The sequence below is a fragment of the Leucoraja erinacea genome, chromosome 10 (genome assembly GCF_028641065.1).
Source record: "Leucoraja erinacea ecotype New England chromosome 10, Leri_hhj_1, whole genome shotgun sequence".
Taxonomy (NCBI): domain Eukaryota; kingdom Metazoa; phylum Chordata; class Chondrichthyes; order Rajiformes; family Rajidae; genus Leucoraja; species Leucoraja erinaceus.
This window is the reverse complement of record NC_073386.1, coordinates 16,297,357-16,316,770: the sequence shown is the minus strand read 5'-3', so window position 1 is coordinate 16,316,770 and position 19,414 is coordinate 16,297,357. Positions and strand designations below refer to the sequence as shown.

Genomic DNA, 19,414 nt, shown 5'->3' with positions numbered 1-19,414 from the left:
TTAGTGTGCAGGAGAGAAGCAAGGGATAAGGGGTGTCATGCAGTTTGAGCTATACGGAGAAGTTGAGTAGGCTGGGACTCTAATCCTTAGAGCGCAAGAGGATGATGGGTAATCTAATAGAGGTGTATAAAATCATGAGAGGAATAGATCGGGTAGATGCCCAGTCTCTTGCCCAGAGTAGGCGAATCGAGGACAAGAGTACAGAGGTTTAAGGTGAAGGAGAAAAGATTTACTAGAAATCTGAGGGGGACCTTTTTCACACAAAGTGTGGTGGGGGTATGGAGTTGCCAAAGGTGGTAGTTAAGGCAGGGACTATCCTAACATTTAAGAAACAGTTAGACAGGTACATGGATAGGACAGGTTTGGAGATATACAGGCCAAATGCGGGAGGTGGGACCTGTGTAGCTGGGACATGTTGACCATTTTGGGCAAGTTGTGCTGAAGGGCCTGCTTCCATACTGTATCACTCTATGACATGCAGTCCATTTGAAGGCCATGCTTCATCCACACACAATGAGCCATTACTAGCTCATCAACTTTGCAATGAACACAGGGCAGCACAGTGGTGCAGTAGTAGAGATGCTTTCGCATAGCGCCAGGGATCCAGGTTCGATCATGACTATGGGTGCTGTCTGTACGGAGCTTGTATATTTTCCCTGTGAAAGCGTGGGTCAGCTTGATGCGTCGAAAGGCTTGTTTCAACACTGCATCTCTTAACTAAACTAAACACACTGGTCTGGAGATCCTGAGGTTATTCTCAATGAGGCAGAGACTATTAGGGAGAAATGTGCAAATTGTTGATGTGTTGGATGGGCAAATAAAGAAAACAACTAAGGAGTTGTTGAAAAGCCAGCATTTTGAATCCTTCTAGTGTAGGTATTTCCACCACAATGTTGGGTAGCCAGTTCTACGACTTGGAGTCAACGATGAAAGAATGACACTAACCCAAGATCGTGTGCAACCTGGAGCGAAACCAGCAGATGGCGATATTCCCATATGTCTGCAGCCCTCATCTTTCCTCTTTTACAGGTTTGAGAGGTTCTATCGGAATAGTCAAGTGAACTCACAGAAGTTCATTTTGTAGATGCTACATACTACAGCCACAGTGGTGGAAGTAACAAACATATAGGATACCAATAGGTAAGACATTTGACCTGGGTAGTGTTGAGATTCTTGAGAGATTTTGGAATTATAGTCAACCAGACAAGTGGAGAATATTCCATCATGTTCCTAATTGGGATTTTGGAAATGGTGGAAAAGTCTTGGACTGCCGGGAGTCAAGTCTCTAATAATCACACTATTTACAAGTTTGGTCCAGTTGAATTTCTAGTGACCCCCCCCCCCCCAACCACTGGACTCTTATGGGAGGGGGACTCAATGTTATAATGCCTATGGCGTTCTGTTGTGCTGAAGCAAAGCAAGAATTTCATTGTCCTATCAGGGACACATGACAATAAACTCTCTCTCTCTCTCTAATGCAGCTGAATATCAAGGGAACACTTTAGATTCTTTCCCATGGCAAATGGTCATTGACTGACACTTTTGTGACATGATGTTACTTAATAGCCCATCCCCTTGCTCTTGATTTTGCTGGCCTGCAAATGTGGTTTTATTCACGTGCTGAGCAATTACAACTAACATTGAATATTGTGCAGTTGTCAGCAAAGACTTCCACTTCTAAGATTTATGAAGGAGAGTGATTAGGCTCACAGTGGTGTCGCTGGGCAGGAATGACGGACTTCCAACAACCATCGGAATCAAGGGAATGGAATCAAGGGATATGGGGAGAAAGCAAGAACAGGGTACTGATTTGGGATGATCGGCCATGATCGTATTGAATGGCGGTGCTGGCTCGAAGGTCCGAATGGCCTACTCCAGCGCCTATTTCCTATGTTTCTATGCTTCTAACCACAACCATTCCTCCCTCCCAAAATGGTACAACTCCAAGCATTGTTTTTCCCCATGACGTCTATTAGCTTCAGTTATACTCTGGCCTCTTGATCTCACAGTCCATGAAATACTACATTGATATCAAGGGCACTTAGATGTATCACTTTTGGTTTTTCGTCATTTTCTGACCAGGATTAGATTATTCCAGACATTACACTGAGTACCTATGGAGGACATTGCCCTCCATACCTTGACTCCACCCTATCACCCTTGGTTAAATCCCTCCCTACCTATGTTCTTCCTTCTTTTACACTGAGTGAGTTGAATTGGCTGAAAATAGGATTCAGTGATGGTGATCATCCACTTGGGCATTCTGCCTGAACATGCCATGTCTTTAGTACTCACATACGAGGACCGTTGAGGCTATGGAAGTTCTTGAAGCTTCCTCTGTTATCTGCTTAACTGTCTACTGTGCAACGTTACGTGCTTTGATTGACTAATGGGTTGAATGGTATTGTATCATAATTATAATTGTGAATGCAAAAACTAAAGAAATAAAAATACATAGACTTGGATTGAGCCAGGAAAAAAAAAGATGTGAAGTATGAAAGAATGTGTGATAAACATTTTATGGGAACAGAAAAGAATCAACCCCATGATTTCAAAAGTAGCAATGAGAAAATCAGTTTTGCAAAAAATATCACCCTATTTATTACAATTTTCTAAAATTCACTGATTCATTTGATTATTTCATTATTAATCCTTTCAATTGAGAAAAGTGGGTCAGACAAAAGTCTGAAAACTTTAAAAAAAGCTTTACTAATGGTAAGTGGAAAACCTGAAATTTATGTAATTACTAATCAGAAAGATAATGCACGTTTTTATCTGACAAGGAGAGAGGGACAGAAGATCATTTTAAACAAGCTGCTGTTGCACGTTTGAAAGATTTATAGATCATTGGACCCCTGATCCAAACCCGACTGATACATTACACATAGACCCCAACACAACATATTACATTTTACATAAACATCCATCACATAGCTGTGATGGAAGGCCAAAAAAACTTATTCCTCCCCCGGCCCCCCCCCCCCCCCCCCCCCGATGTCAGATTCAAAGTCAAAGCCCCCGGTTTTCATTTGAACCGCGGCCATTGAAGCCAAGCAATTTGCTATAAACACCGTTTTGTTGAACCACAAATATTCACCCGCGGGGCATTTCCAGGAGCTCTTCGAACCCGCAAGACAAATGCCGAGACAAAAAGCGGTCACTGATTCCGCGGGCTCCCGTCGGTGACCCGCAGTAAACCAGCAGCATAATAAGCAGAAGAAGAGCAGCAGCGCTAAATGAAAAAGCTCCGATCTCGGCAAAAGTGATGAAAACTGTGCCCCGTGGATTCCTCAATTGCGATCAACCAGACAGAGTACTCGACGAAAAAAGGTGGTAAAAAGAGGAATATAAAAGTTTAGATGCCTTAATTACTAAACATATTCGGACACAGATAACAATCAAAAGGACGAATATTTTATCTTACACATAGCGAGCAGAATTAATTGATGCAGAAAATTTCATAAACAAGCCACTTTTTAGTTTTGCCCAAGGAAAGACATAAGATCAAAGAAAATTCGAACTTCTTTCGTTATTGCCTGGCAATCACAATATCACCGAACAAGTAAATGGGAAGAGGGCAGAATAAATGGATCTCCCCATTCTTTCATGTAAAAGAGCACCAGTCACTACTTTATGTTTAACCATTCTTTCCAAAGAGGCCCACAAATCAAAGCTAAAACCGAGCCTTTGGTTAAGGTCACAAAATAAGAATTGGCTTCATTACGAGTCCGACTAATCCTCTCACATTGCTTCCAAGCAAAATAGAATAACATTTCATCTTGCACTATGTTTTGGTGAAAAAAAGTACCTACCTCCATGCATTTTTTCAAACACCAGGTAAAACTTTGCTTCGTCCTCAAAAAATTCAATCAGCTCTAGAATGTTCCTATTAAAAAAAATGGGAAATAAATTTCCTGACCCGAAATGTCATCTGTTCATTTCCCTCCAAAAATGCTACCTGGCCTAGTGTGTTCCTCCAGCAAATGTTATGCTCAATATTCCAGCATCTGTGATTTCTCATATCTTGATCTCACTAAAGTCTAAGAAGACTGTCATAAGTAAAAATTGAAGTGATTTCATTCATGGCATATCATTCACGAGGCACACACCAGACTCCCTAAGGAGACAATCTCTTCCAATCTCTGTCTGCTCCAATCTTCCTGTTCTGCCTTGCTAAAGTTGCAAGGCAGAACAGGAAAACGATTCAAAGGGTTCTCAACGGGTCCCTGCTGAATAATAACATTCCCATTGAACTGTGGGAGTCCCTTGCCCATCGTCAACAGATTTTTTTCTTTTGCGGCTTCCACACTGCTCATTATTAGCCCTTCCTTGAGATATCAGCAGATGTACTATCGACTCTCCCTTCACTCAAAGGCATTAATTTACATTCATGATTACAGAGGGCCCAGCATTGATTCCCACGGCAGCTCATGTAACATAATACCTCCTTAAAGTTATTCTCATTCCCCTTTTATTTTAGTTTTTTTAACTTTCAGCTGAAACAAAGCAATCTGTCAATATTATTTAAGATTGTGGTAAGAGATGACCAACAATCCCATACGGGAAGACTAGAAACTTACTGGTTTCCCTGACATTGATATAAAGTCTCAACTTCACGGAACACCCTACTTCGGCTCAAATCGGACTTCTTCTCAATTACCTGCAGGGAAGAACACAATGTGCTTTGAACCTTTCCAAGCTTTACGAAAGAAACAAAAAAAAATGGCTGTTCTGCATTTTCTCATGTTGGGACAGAACCAATCCTCCCAGTTATTGAATATCCCCATCACAATAAGATGACGAATTAATCTAAAGTCCTAGTAACCATGCTCAGATGACATTGGATGATACAAGCTTAAGAAAATCACACCAACTAAAGATACAATATCTATTTGTCAATCATCAGGTAAGTAAATATTTTCTTTAACAAGTTAGAAATACAAATGTTGACACTCACCTAAATTACAAAAAAAAAGCAATACACTATGAAGCAGGATATTGCGCAGGGTGTAATCTGACTGACGTTAGAATCCTAGTATATACATATGAACATACATATTAAGAAGTAAAATAGGCCATTTGACCCATTGAGTAAACTCCACCATTAAATTAGATCAGATATATTACATTTAGACTTTAACTGGGCTAGGTGATAATTGCTAACACAACCATCATGACTATAACTGACGAAGCACCACATAATTTCACCCTATGCATGGAAAATCTAACATATTCAAAAGTAAAGCATTAGTGATGGGGGTTTGTTTATATTGTGTATACAGGTGCACAACCTTTTATCCGACGATCCAAATAACGAAAACCTCCGAATAGCGAAAAAAATTTTGGTCCTTGAAGAAAGGTCCTTGAAAACGTTCACCGAGGGCGGCCCGCAGAGGTGACAGCGGAACCTCCGGTCGGTCCCGGTCCTCGAAGAAAGGGGAACTAAATCCCCATTCATAAAAGAAAAGGTGAGGGTATATTGCGCGGGAGGGTTAATAATTGACAATATGCTGCTGCCTGTCCGAGATCCCAGAGACCCACAGCCAGCAGCAGCCCAGCCCCGTACCAACTACAGAGGAAAACTGCAAACTGGCCGGAGACGTCAGGACCACCAGAAGCCGCTCCCCGAGCTGCGCCCCCTCATCGGGACACCGACCCCCAGGCCCACTGCAAGCACGGAGATCCCAGATCAGCAACTCCAGCCCAGCCCCGCTCCAACTCCAGAGGAACACGCTCCCCGTATGGACAGAAGCTGATGGTGTGCAAGGGCCGTCGTGTTTTTGGGGTCGCGCAGCTCGGGCTGTGGGCGAACTGCCACTTGTCGCCGTAGCGGCCCATCGGGGAGCGGATTCCTCTGGAGTTGGAGGGGGAGTGGGGTATTGTGCTGTTTGATGGCCCCCTGCTATCCCAGGGACAGGGAGACAGGACGTTCACCGAGGGCGGCCCGCAGAGGTGACAGCGGAACCTCCGGTCGGTCCTCGAAAAAAGGGGAACTAAATCCCCTTCATAAAAGAGAAGTGGAGGGTATATTGCCCGGGAGGGTATATCGCCTACCTGGAAGAAACCGGACATTTTTTCCAGGATGTCGTCTGCACACCAAAGCTCACCAGTTTATGTTTAAAGTTTTACTTAACGTTTATCTCGTCTTTATTATTTATTCGGGGGATTCAAGAATCCCCGAGCTAGGCCGCCTATGTATCGTGAGTCTACCGTGGGAACTCTTTAACTCAGGGAGGCAGCAGCAGATAGTCGCTCCCTTCAGTTTCCCAGCGACAGTCACCTGCCACGGGAGAGAGATCATGCACTGTTGTAGGTCTCCTTTGCACGTCGGTGTTTCTGTCTTTCTCCACTCATTGTTGGCCCCATCTGTCACCACCCCCATCTACACCCCTTTGCTTCCCGGCCATGTGTGTGACCCCATCCCTCCCCTCTCCAGCTCCCCGCTCATTGCACCGGCGCGGGGGCTTTGTACTGTCTTCACGTCGGCGATGGCAGCAGATCGGTGCGAGTCACCGGAGACGTCAGGACCAATTGGACGTCGAGCACCAGGCCCACCGCAAGCACGGAGATCCCAGAGACCCACAGCCAACAGCAGCCCAGCCCAGCCCCGCTCCAACTACTTAGGAACCTGGGTTGCGGATGACGGGGCGCAGCTCGGGGCGTCGTAGGGGCCCATCGGGGAGCGGGTTCCTGTTGGTCCTGACGTCTCCGGCCACCTGCCATCCTCCGGGAACTGTACCGCCCTTGCAGGAGAGTGGGGTTGTTTGCAGTTGCAGAGGGAGGGGGCAAGGGCGGTACAGTTCCCAGTCTCAGCTCCTGTCCATGGGGGTGGCCGGAGACGTCAGGACCAACGGGACAGCGACCCCCCAGGCCCACTGCAAGGACGGAGATCCCAGAGACCCACAGCCAGCAGCAACTCCAGCCCAGCCCCGCTCCAACTCCAGAGGAACACGTAGGGGCAGAACCTGATGGTGTGCAAGGTAAGTCTTGGGGTGGCGGATGAGGAGGCGCAGCTCGGGCTGTGGGTAAACTGCCACTTGTCGCCGTAGCGGCCCATCGGGGAGCGGATTCCTCTGAAGTTGGAGGGGGAGGGGGGTATTGTGCTGTTTGATCGCCCCCTGCTATCCCAGGGACAGGGAGACACAGCGGCTTTTTAGACTGGTGGGCAATCACTTCCAAAGTTCTGCCCACACAGTCAGTACACCTCTCCTACACTGCATTTCATACAAACATTTATTCTGCAAGAAAAAACTACATTGAAGACTCAAACTCGCGACCGAGTAACTGCCGGGATCAAGGCGCAAACTCGCGACCTTAGATCGCCTAAGGGCATGTAGCCCAGCTAGGGTGACATGAGTGCGGGAGACGATTCAATGCTGCGGGCACATTTACAAATTGAGGAATTCATTCAACACATTGCATTTCATACAAACATTTATTCTGCAAAAAAAAACCTACATTGAAGACTCAAACTCACGACCGAGTAACTGCCGCGATCAAGGCGCAAACTCGCGACCTTGCGGATATGAGCCGAGCACTCTACCACTGAGCCAGCCATTAAAATCTACGCTAAAAAATTTCCATTCCGAAGACCGACAAATTCTGAATTACGAAAAGTGTCTGGTCCCAAGGCTGTCGGATAAAAGGTTGTGCACCTGTACTAAAATTACCTAATGCTTAATTAGATTAATATGGTAGTACAATTATAAAGTCAAATGCAAAAAATATGAAGGACAGAAAATCAACATGCTTCACAAGGTCAATCAGAGAGGCCAAACTAATGTTTTTATACATCAGCAGTTCCTTGTTATCACATTCTAATCTTTCATACAGACATTTCCAAATAGCTACAATACCCTGGGAAGCTAGCCAGGCAAAAGACCACAAAGCACATAAACGGGGAAGGTTTGTTGTTGGACACTTATTCAAACGAGGTGGGCATCATTGACAAGATCATCACTTTCAGGGATTAGTTAAGCATTAATGTCACATTTAAGCCAGACGAGGCAGGTCTGGCACATTTCCCACCCTAGGTAAATCAGATGGATTTTATCAACAATGTAGTCACTCTTACCTATACTAATTTAGTAATTTCAGATTTATTCTATTAACTAAATGTAAATGCCTCAGCTGCCATGCTGGAACTTGAACTTAAAGTTCATAGCCTCTGCAGTAGCTTTACTATACTACCATACCACAACATTTGACATCTATCCTAGATCAAACAGTTCAATCAGTAAATAAGCACAGTAAAATAAAACGCATCAGGTGAGCAGAATTTATTTGCCTGAACTCAGTCAGTACTGTTGACATCTTTGGGCAATGTTTCCATTTTTACCCCTCTTGATTTTCTCAGAACTGTATTCAGAATCTGTACCATGACCCTTTGGGTCAGCCCTTAATGTCAGAAGAATCCAGGATAAAACTCCTAAACTACAGGATAAACATCCCATACTATAAATAAAGCATATATAGCCCTTGTGATATGATATAACTACTGTAAATAATTAACAAATAACAACTCCTATTTTGTCACAAGATCTAACTCCAATATATGAGAATTTTCTGGAGCAACGTCCTCCATCGGCACTCACACAATGAAGCACTCTTCTTACCTTTACAGCATATTCTTTTCCACTGTGCAGGTTAACACAGCCATGGACCTTTGCATAGGTTCCTTCTCCTAATTGTTCATCAGTCAACCTGTATAAATCTTCCGAAGCATTGAGAGATTCAGAAAGCAATTATTTCCAAAGAGTAACAATATTTTCAGTTCGCCATCAAAGGAACCCACATTGAAATAATAAATCAAGGTCAGGACAAATCTACACAGGCAATTGTATATTAAAGAAATAACTTAGATCATGCCAAATAAAACACATTTATGGCCAGTATGGAATTTCAAAAATTACCTTTGGCTTTTTCTTACATGCAGTTACAGTAACAGCTGTGGTAGTGCAATCAAATGTGGTTAGAAAACCATACGTTCCAAGCAGACATGTTAAACACGAAGAAAGGCAAAATGGCCAAATTCATTAATTGTATTTACCTCGTGATCTTTAAAAAAAAAGTAATGTCACCTGAAATCCAAAACTGGATTGTTGTGTTATTCCCAACTATGTTTTATATAACCACAAGTGAATTAAATATAATATAATTAAACAACAAACTGATAACATTTGATTGGAATTTAAATAACTTTAGTTTGATTTTGTTTCAAACTCTAAAATGCCAGTACCTGTATCTGATAAAAACAAAAATCAGTAATATTTTAGAAAAGTGGCAGAGATGGCAGAAAACTGAATCCAATATTCCTTTTTGGAATTACCTAAAAACATAATGGATGTGGAAATTCGAAAAAAAGTAAAGTTAAATGAAATTTGAACATTTTGATAATATGTACTTGATTTGGACTGGAACTGAGGTGGCATCCACAAACAATAAATGATAGGCCAGCAGAAAGTTTCTTGCAAAAGTTTCTTGCAGTTTCTTCAAATAACATTCAAATAGGATATATAATTACTCAACTATAGAGTACCTGACATTTTTTAAACATTTTCTATTGTATGGAAACTTATTATTCATTTTATGTAAAGCACTTTGGTGTCAATGCGAGTTGACTTAAAACGTGCTATATAAATAAAACTTACTTACTTACTTATTAGTAAGAATCTACAGCAATTATTTTCAAGGGTGTCTACTACAATGTTACTTCTCAGATTTGGACTTAACTAATGATAGGCAGAAGGAAAAAGTCTCAAGGTTGTAGTTATAGGGCAAAGGTTTATGTAAATTAAAAAATGACTGCTAGAAAAATTAAAATGGCAAATAAATAATTTTTTTAAATAACAATGTATTTTGTCCAACATTTCCCTCTAGGATTTAATTATTATACGAAAAATTTTAATGAGAGTCAAAATGATTGGCTTGGAGACTGAGATGGTAGGAGTTATCTATTTAGATGTCAACATCTTAATACTTCTTTATGTACTGTTGAAAGTGGTTCTCAACAAAGACCTGAAATTGTATGATCATATTTGAAAGGTAAAGCATACCCGAATGCAAATGAATGGCCAATGCATTATTACAAAAGGTTAGAAAAGAGGCATCTATTTATAATCTTCAAAACTTATTTACATTATGGAATCCTATCTGAGGCATCAAGGATGTCACCAAAGTACATGCAGTGGGAAGAATTGTATCAAAAGAGAGCCAGGCACATTCAGTCTACTTGCTGGAGAGTAAACATTGCAATTTGATGGTAATAGTTTAGATTTTCTCCCCGTTGTCAGATAAGCAAAGCTTTAAAAAAAATGAATCACTGTGACACAACACGTGTTCACTTTTCACCAAACATCAGATTATTTCCAGTTAGTAAACTGCAGCATAATGTGAAGCATCACTGAAGATGTTCAGTCATCCATTACAAAGCCTGCAAACTGTCTAAAAATCTCAAAATAAATATCTTGGCATAGAAATTCATCAGGGACAGTTGGATGCATTATATGGTATACCTTGGTGATAATACCTCTTATAAATTCAGTAGCATCTGAGATCACCGTTGAAAAAAGCTTGCACACTTTCAACCATGCAGTGTATAAAGCAAATTCTTGAAGTGTGTCCGGGTCTAGCGTAGTGAGGAGAGAGAGGCACAACAATTTGGGATTTTGTCATGGGCTCCAGGCCTGAGGAGATAACTAGGGGCGTGGACCAAGGCCTGGATGTGGAGCGATGAACAAACTGAAGTATAAGATAGTGGTCACTACAAACTGGGTAGTTGTAGATAAATAAATTGATGATGACCTGCACCAGAGACGAGGTGACTGGGAGCTGATAATGGAAGCCCCTTTTAAATCTCTGCTGTTGAAACCTTGCTGTTCTCAGTGTGCTGATTGAGAAGCAAGGTAATGTGAGACAGTTTCCCCAGCAGCAACTGAAAGAATGATACAGGGGAACGACATGCCTGATGTGGAATATGTGGAGCATTGCATGCCTGATGTGGAATATTTCAGATCCACATTTGCATTAATCACAAGCTGAAGTGCCTACTCAAATTTCCACATTATCAACAACATTTTTGAACATCCAAAAGGCATGCAATACCATCTCTGCAGATCAAATATTAGAACCCAAATGCACAAACCTTCAAACCTCCCAGTGAAACTGTCCAGTGCTCCGGTTCTTCTCTTTTTCTTGTTGCGTTTGCCACTATCAACAATATTGACTGGCTGACTTGACACCATTTCTATCATAATACAAAATACAAAATAAAACTTGTTAACCAAAAAGTGCAGATGCTTTTTTTTTTTAAACAGACAGGCAGTTGCATGTAGTGGGCAAGTGGGGTGTAATGGAAGAAAAAGCACAGTGTCCACAAATCAAAGGAACATCAACAGGGTGGAAGAGCATTGAAGGATAGACCAGCACCTGAGGATGAAGCAAATTTTCATATCAGATGGTGGAGGAAAAAAATGCGGAGACAAATCAGACCAGTTCATAAATCACACATGACCTCGCAGTAAGGCAGACAGGTGAGGGTACAGAAATAGAGAACAACCCATTTGTCAGAAAAGTACTATGCCAATATTTCAATGCAGTACTGAATGATTGGTTCATTATGGGAAAAGCAATCCATCAGACAAGACATTAAATAAAGTCTCCATTTTCCATACGAGGACATCCGGAATGTTCCTCATTTTTCAGGGAACGTGGATTCCCCCCCTTCTGTCATAGATGTGGCCCTCACACGTCTCCTCTGTGCCCCATAGTTATGCTCTTGCTCCATCTCTCCCCCCAGATGCAACTAGCAGAGTTCTCCTGATCATCAGCTTTCACCCCACCAGCCTTCACATCCAATATATTATCCTTCAACATTAACATCACCTCCTGCGTGATCTCACTAGTAATCACATCTTCCCATCTCCAGCCTTTACCGGAGACAGCTCCCTCCGCAATTCCTTGGTGCACTCATCCATTCCCAGCCCAAACCAATGTCTCCCCAGGTACCTTCCTCTGCAACCACAGGAGATGCAACACTGGGCCTTCTACTCCATCCAGGGACCCCAACATCCTTTCAGATGAGAAAAAGGTTCACATGTACGTCCAACTTCATCTACTGCATTCGGTGTTCCCGATATAGACTACTGTACATCGGCAAGGCCGAAAATAGCCTTGGCGACCTTTTCGTTGAACACTTACGCTCAGATTCAGATTCAGATTCAATTTTAATTGTCATTGTCAGTGTACAGTACAGAGACAACGAAATGCATTTAGCATCTCCCTTGCAGAGTGACATAGCAAACGATTTGAATTAAAAAAAAAAATAAAAAGGTTCAGGAGTGGTAGAGATTGGCAGTCACCGAGGTGCGTTGTTGAGTAGAGTGACAGCCGCCGGAAAGAAGCTGTTCCTCGACCTGCTGGTTCGGCAACGGAGAGATCTGTAGCGCCTCCCGGATGGTAGGAGGGTAAACAGTCCATGGTTGGGGTGAGAGTAGTCCTTGGCGATGCTGAGCACCCTCCGCAGACAGCGCTTGCTTTGGACAGACTCAATGGAGGGGAGCGTGGAACCGGTGATGCGTTGGGCAATTTTCACCACCCTCTGCAATGCCTTCCGGTCGGAGACAGAGCAGTTGCCATACCATACTGTGATGCAGTTGGTAAGGATGCTCTCGATGGTGCAGCGGTAGAAGTTCACCAGGATCTGAGGAGACAGATGGACCTTCTTCAGTCTCCTCAGGAAGAAGAGACGCTGATGAGCCTTCTTGATCAGAGTAGAGGTATTGTGGGTCCAAGAGAGGTCATCGGAGATGTTGACTCCCAGGAACCTGAAGCTAGAAACACGTTCCCCCCCTCCGTCCCGTTAATGTGGATGGGGGTGTGCGTGCCGCCTCTGGACTTCCTGAAGTCTACAATGAGCTCCTTGGTCTTCTTGGAGTTAAGGGCCAGGTTGTTGTCAGCGCACCATGCTGCTAAGTGCTGGACCTCCTCCCTGTAGGCCAGCTCATCGTTGTTGCTGATGAGGCCAATCACCGTTGTATCATCTGCATACTTGATGATGCTCAGTCTGCAGAGGACGATGGGATCTCCTGGTTGAAAACCATGTTAACTCCCATTCCCATACCCACACTGACATTTCTGTACTAGGCCTCCTCCATTGCCAGAGTGAGGCCACACGCAAACTGGAGAAACAGCACCTCAAATTTCTCTTGGATGGTTTACAGACCAGCAGTATGAATGTTGAATTCATACTGCTGTCTGCCTTACTGCGAGGTCATGCATGAATTTGTCCTGTTAACAAACTTAAAATGCCAACCTCTTACTGCCTACTCATTCGTTCCACCTCAGTAACAAAAACAAGTTGCTGTGCAGGACATTTTCTCGTCATGCTGCCAGATTTAACCCTGCAAACCAACTTTTAAATCCACATGGAACTGAAAATTAGTTTCCTCCATTAGCTCTGTCCATGGTTGCTGCATGACCCAATAATGTTGCCAGATTTCTTCAGTTTTATTTCAAATTTCCAGTGTATCCAATGCTTTGCTTTATTTCAAATGTGAAAATGCTTCTAAAGAAGAAAATAAGTAGTGTATGTTTTTGATACCTGGTCTTTTCTGAAGATTCTGGGTCATTACATCAGAACAGTCGGTTATTAGTTGAATAGGGCAGCCGTTGTTCTCCAACTCACCTACAGGGATTGGGGTAAATCGTGCGCTCTGCAACAAAACAGCCATCAATTACTCAAGCACAAAATTGTAGTAAATTACAGTGTTAAGTGTTCTAACAACAGAGAACATAAAGTCGGATGGGGTCATATGACTGCTGAAACCTGCTTGGCAAGCAGTTCAATAATTGGTCCTGCTTTTCAGGTCCTCCTTGCTCAGTCCTCTCATTTCCGCATTACTATCAATCTCTACCTTAGTTATACTCAGTGGTTGACCATCCCAAGCCTACTGAGAATCAGAATGTTAACACTCATAAGCCTCAATGAAAACAAATGTAAACAGCCAACCCTTTAACTTGAGATTATTTCTAGAACAAGACATTAAATAAAGTCTCCATTTTCCATACGAGGACATCCGGAATGTTCCTCATTTTTCAGGGAACGTGGATTCCCCCCCTTCTGTCATAGATGTGGCCCTCACACGTCTCCTCTGTGCCCCATAGTTATGCTCTTGCTCCATCTCTCCCCCCAGATGCAACTAGCAGAGTTCTCCTGATCATCAGCTTTCACCCCACCAGCCTTCGCATCCAATATATTATCCTTCAACATTTACGTCACCTCCTGCGTGATCTCACTAGTAATCACATCTTCCCATCTCCAGCCTTTACCGGAGACAGCTCCCTCCGCAATTCCTTGGTGCACTCATCCATTCCCAGCCCAAACCAATGCCTCCCCAGGTACCTTCCTCTGCAACCACAGGAGATGCAACACTGGGCCTTCTACTCCATCCAGGGACCCCAACATCCTTTCAGGTGAGAAAAAGGTTCACATGTACGTCCAACTTCATCTACTGCATTCGGTGTTCCCGAAAATAGCCTTGGCGACCTTTTCGCTGAACACTTACGCTCAGTCTGCAGAGGACGATGGGATCTCCTGGTTGAAAACCATGTTAACTCCCATTCCCATACCCACACTGACATTTCTGTACTAGGCCTCCTCCATTGCCAGAGTGAGGCCACACGCAAACTGGAGAAACAGCACCTCAAATTTCTCTTGGATGGCTTACAGACCAGCAGTATGAATGTTGAATTCATACTGCTGTCTGCCTTACTGCGAGGTCATGCATGAATTTGTCCTGTTAACAAACTTAAAATGCCAACCTCTTACTGCCTACTCATTCGTTCCACCTCACTAACAAAAACAAGTTGCTGTGCAGGACATTTTCTCGTCATGCTGCCAGATTTAACCCTGCAAACCAACTTTTAAATCCACATGGAACTGAAAATTAGTTTCCTCCATTAGCTATGTCCATGGTTGCTGCATGACCCAATAATGTTGCCAGATTTCTTCAGTTTTATTTCAAATTTCCAGTGTATCCCATGCTTTGCTTTATTTCAAATGTGAAAATGCTTCTAAAGAAGAAAATAAGTGGTGTATGTTTTTGATACCTGGTCTTTTCTGAAGATTCTGGGTCATTACATCAGAACAGTCGGTTATTAGTTGAATAGGGCAGCCGTTGTTCTCCAACTCACCTACAGGGATTGGGGTAAATCGTGCGCTCTGTAACAAAACAGCCATCAATTACTCAAGCACAAAATTGTACTAAATTACAGTGTTAAGTGTTCTAACAACAGAGAACATAAAGTCGGATGGGGTCATATGACTGCTGAAACCTGCTTGGCAAGCAGTTCAATAATTGGTCCTGCTTTTCAGGTCCTCCTTGCTCAGTCCTCTCATTTCCGCATTACTATCAATCTCTACCTTAGTTATACTCAGTGGTTGACCATCCCAAACCTACTGAGAATCAGAATGTTAACACTCACAAGCCTCAATGAAAACAAATGTAAACAGCCAACCCTTTAACTTGAGATTATTTCTAGATTTTTCAGCAAAAGATGGAGGCAGCAACGGACGGAAGGAAAGATCGACGCCAGTGAGTGGGCTGGGGGTTTACCTCCCACACCCTCATAAACGCTCTGGGCCGACTTTGGGAGGCGCCTGGGCAGGGAGTCTGAACAACGACCATTGGAGGTGTGGGACGGAGCGTTAACGGGCCAATGTTGAGGAGACATAGAAGTCGGGTGGAGTTGGTGGAGTGGGCCGCTGGAGGCCCTGTAGCAGCTTGGGGTTCAAATCAGTCTGAAGAATGGTCTCAACCCGAAACGTCACACATTCCTTCTCTCCAGAGATGCTGCCTGACCCGCTGAGTTACTCTAGCATTTTGTGTCTACCTCGAATTAAACCAGCATCTGCAGTTCTTTCCTGCTCAAATAGATCAGCTGCCTCTCCAAGTGCCAAGTGAGCGGTACAGATGTAGCCTGCAGCGGCACAGAGCAGCGGTAGAAGACATTGAGACATCTCCAAGCCAGGAAGACTCCTGCAACTCCGACCCAGTACTGCCACCATGACAATGAGCCTTTATGGCAACGTTAAGACAAATATTTTTTAATAAATTTGAACTTGAAGGGTACAAGATATCACCTAAAATATGACGTGTATAGACCCAGTTTGGACTACTGTCTAACAGGTTTGTACTTAGTATGATTGTGCCTAATGCATAGTAGGAATGTCACTGAACTGTATGCAAAAATAAATGTATACAAAGAATATTCTTTGACCTCAGATGAAACAGTATAAGAGGTGAAAGATAGTCAGATTATTAATGGTGAAGAAGGGTGGTGTTGGAATGGCACAAGGTAGGCCTGTCTTCAAGGAAAAACTAAAAAGGCCCACAGAAATAAATGTGAAATTGAGAATCAGGAGTAAATCTGTAGTTCTCACAATACCAAGGTCAATGGTGCTTTATTATCACATGTGCAAAAACACAGTGAAATTCTTTTTTGATTTGCCAGCTTTGGCGCCATTTCCATAAGACCTACGTGCTAGGTCTTATGTAGCAATGCCCGATCCAGTTGAGCCCCCAGCCTGCTGCAGGGCCTCCAGCAGTTGGATAGGAATGAAAACCTTAACTTTCTTTCATACAAGATGAACGTTTGTCTTAATTAGTAACTTCATAAGTGAACATTTTCAGTAAAGATTGCATTACAGTAATGCAATATTATTTTTTTTCTTGTGTGAATTGAATTGAACATTTTATTAGCCAAGTATGTATACATACAAGGAATTTGCCTTGGCACTTTGCTCGCAAGTAACAACACGATATATACGGTAAACAATTAAGAATAAAACATTATAATTTAAACATGTGAAGAATGAAATAAAATACCACAGCAAAAGGAGGCTGAAGAGAGCTACTGCTCGTGCACTCCATTGCTAGAGTGATGACACATGCAAACTGGAGGAACAGCACCTCGTATTTCAACCGAGTATCCTACAATCCAACGGTATGAACATTGAATTCTAACTAACCCCCCCCTCCTCCCAAAAACCATGCCCCATTTCTTCCCCATACCTTCCCTCGCTGCTCTCTCCTGTGCCTCACCTGGACTACCACCTATTTCTCCCTTCGCCCACCACCCCCCCCCTCGCAGCTACTTTCCTCCCCCGGCTTCACAATCAGCAACTCTTGAAACCTGTTCCACACCTTCAGTTCTTATCTCTGGCATTTGTTCCATCTGCCTGTCAACCCCCGACCCCCCCCCCCCACCCCCTCCCAATCTGTGCTGATTTATTACCTGCCACACTGCCTCTTCCCTTTTCCAGCTTTCTTCTTCTTTGCCCCCCACACGATCAGTCTGAAGAGTCTGAAGAAGGGTATTGACCCAAAACATCACCTATCCATGGTTTCCAGAGATGCTGCCTGACCTGCTGACCTACTCCAGCACTTTGTGTCCTTTTTTATTTATATATTGTCCTTTTTTATTTATATAAAATTTTAACCTGCATTGCCATTTTGCAAGTTTTCCAATTTGCCAAAGGACATGGTCAACTCAGTGATGACATTGATATAATCAATTAGACATTAAACCAGCTTAAATGTAGAAAAGGATGGAATTCAGAACTATTCATAATTTCAGGATTAATATCCACAAATATCCTGGCATTTCCAGTTTTAGAACCAAGTAAAATTATTAATCATATAATGGAAGTGAAGGGACTGGCTAGTTGTAAGGAAACACCTTTATATTTTGTTTTAATATGCTAATAAGTGTTGTTACAATTTTTTTTTTGGTAAATTCTAGATCTCCGTCATTTTTTATATTTTCTATAATAGTCAAGATAATCAGGGGGGGGGGGAATCAGATGGCAGATGCTGTAAATCTAAAATAAAAACAAAGTGCTGCAAATATTCAGCAAGTCAGGTGATACTGTAGAAGGAGTAATAGGTAAAATTTCAAGTCCAGGACCCTTCTCATTATTAACGGTATCTCTATCCACAGATGCTGAGTATTACGAGCATTTCTGGTATTTTTTTTTATTTTTGTCATGATCTAATTTGCTCTAGACATAGAATATATAATTTCCGGGACCAACGAGACAATGTCATCTGGTACCAATCAGCATCTATAATTCCTATATTCTAACCAGTTCTTCACTTATGGCAGTGTTTAACATGCTGTAAAGTAAACATGGTACAGGTATACCTATATGACATAACTATGTAATCAATTGGAGTACACAAATAACAGGAAACAATGGACAAAATCAGTCGCATATTTATTTATATTTAAAATCACTAATTCTGCATAAGAAATCCATCATGTTTATCTGAATTTACACTAACTTCCTTTTCAAAAATGAAGTTTTGAAGCAGAAAAGACTCCAAGAACCAATTACACAAAAGGCAACAAAAAGATTATTGCCTTATTTGTTAGTGAGAAAATGAACTTCAGCAGCTAAAAGATTAATCTCCCCCCCCCACCCCCAAATATAAATAAGAAGTATTGTGTACCAATCATTTTCAAAAATACCATGCTCACATGAAGTATTCAATCCGATTGACATTGGCTCTGGATCGGTGTGCGCCACCATGACAACTAATGGTTTCAAGCCTCCTTGACAAATACCTGAATCATAAGCAACTCCACAGAACCATAGTTCACTCTACATCAACTAATGACACATTCAAGTGCAGCAATTGGGGCAGTCTGTCTTTGCAGTATCATATTATCTATGCATCAACCAAATGAAACTGCCTCACTTTATTTGAAGCTGCATATCAATTACGTCAAAGGATACAAACAAACTAATCTGATAAAATTATCGCAACACCCAGAAGTGTTCCTGTAGCATATTCATTTAAACCCTGGTGTTATATTATCCTGGTGCATATAATGTACCATTAGTTTGAATTGAATTGAATTGAATTGAATTGTCAGCACATCAGTTCAGGCACACAAACAGAAAGTGTCAAAATATATATCCTCAAACTGTTTTATTTTACAGGGACACAGGAATTGTCCACACAAAATGAGATTGCAACACAATGGTCTTCTTGTCCTTGAAACTTGTTGCAATGTGCATTGCTTATTTCATAACCAAAATTCATAATTCATCACTTCAAAAAAATGTTTTTCTTCCTTTTTGCAGTTTGAAATTTCAGCTTTTGCTTCCAAACAGCTTCCCAAGCATCAGTTCCCATTACCTTTGTTTTGTTTTGGTGAGGAACAGTTCAAACTGAACGTCAAATTCTTAAAGGGGCTGTCCCACAGCGGTGACCTAATCCGCAAGTTCTGGCGAGTTTGCCCTCGACTCATACTCGCAGCATGGTCGACACGAGGCCCTAGAAGGTCTTTGTAACTCCTTCATGCTCGAGGATAGCTCCCATGTATTCGAGGCCTCAGCTAGGTCGCG

General features: G+C 42.5%; 1 protein-coding gene across 1 annotated transcript in view; it reads right to left on the bottom strand.

Annotated features, from left to right (window-relative positions):
- The window catches only part of LOC129700825 (MAP kinase-interacting serine/threonine-protein kinase 1-like), a 38,624-nt gene extending 24,906 nt beyond the window's left edge, over nucleotides 1-13,718 (bottom strand). Inside the window, exons 1-5 of the mRNA XM_055641554.1 lie at nucleotides 13,601-13,718; nucleotides 11,144-11,245; nucleotides 8,616-8,713; nucleotides 4,581-4,660; nucleotides 3,813-3,886 (exon numbers count right to left, since the gene is read on the bottom strand). Of these exons, the coding sequence (XP_055497529.1) occupies nucleotides 3,813-3,886; nucleotides 4,581-4,660; nucleotides 8,616-8,713; nucleotides 11,144-11,245; nucleotides 13,601-13,628 (382 nt within the window). The 5' untranslated portion in view covers nucleotides 13,629-13,718. The remainder of the gene's footprint in view (nucleotides 1-3,812; nucleotides 3,887-4,580; nucleotides 4,661-8,615; nucleotides 8,714-11,143; nucleotides 11,246-13,600) is intronic.
- Between the last annotated feature and the right edge of the window lie 5,696 nt (nucleotides 13,719-19,414).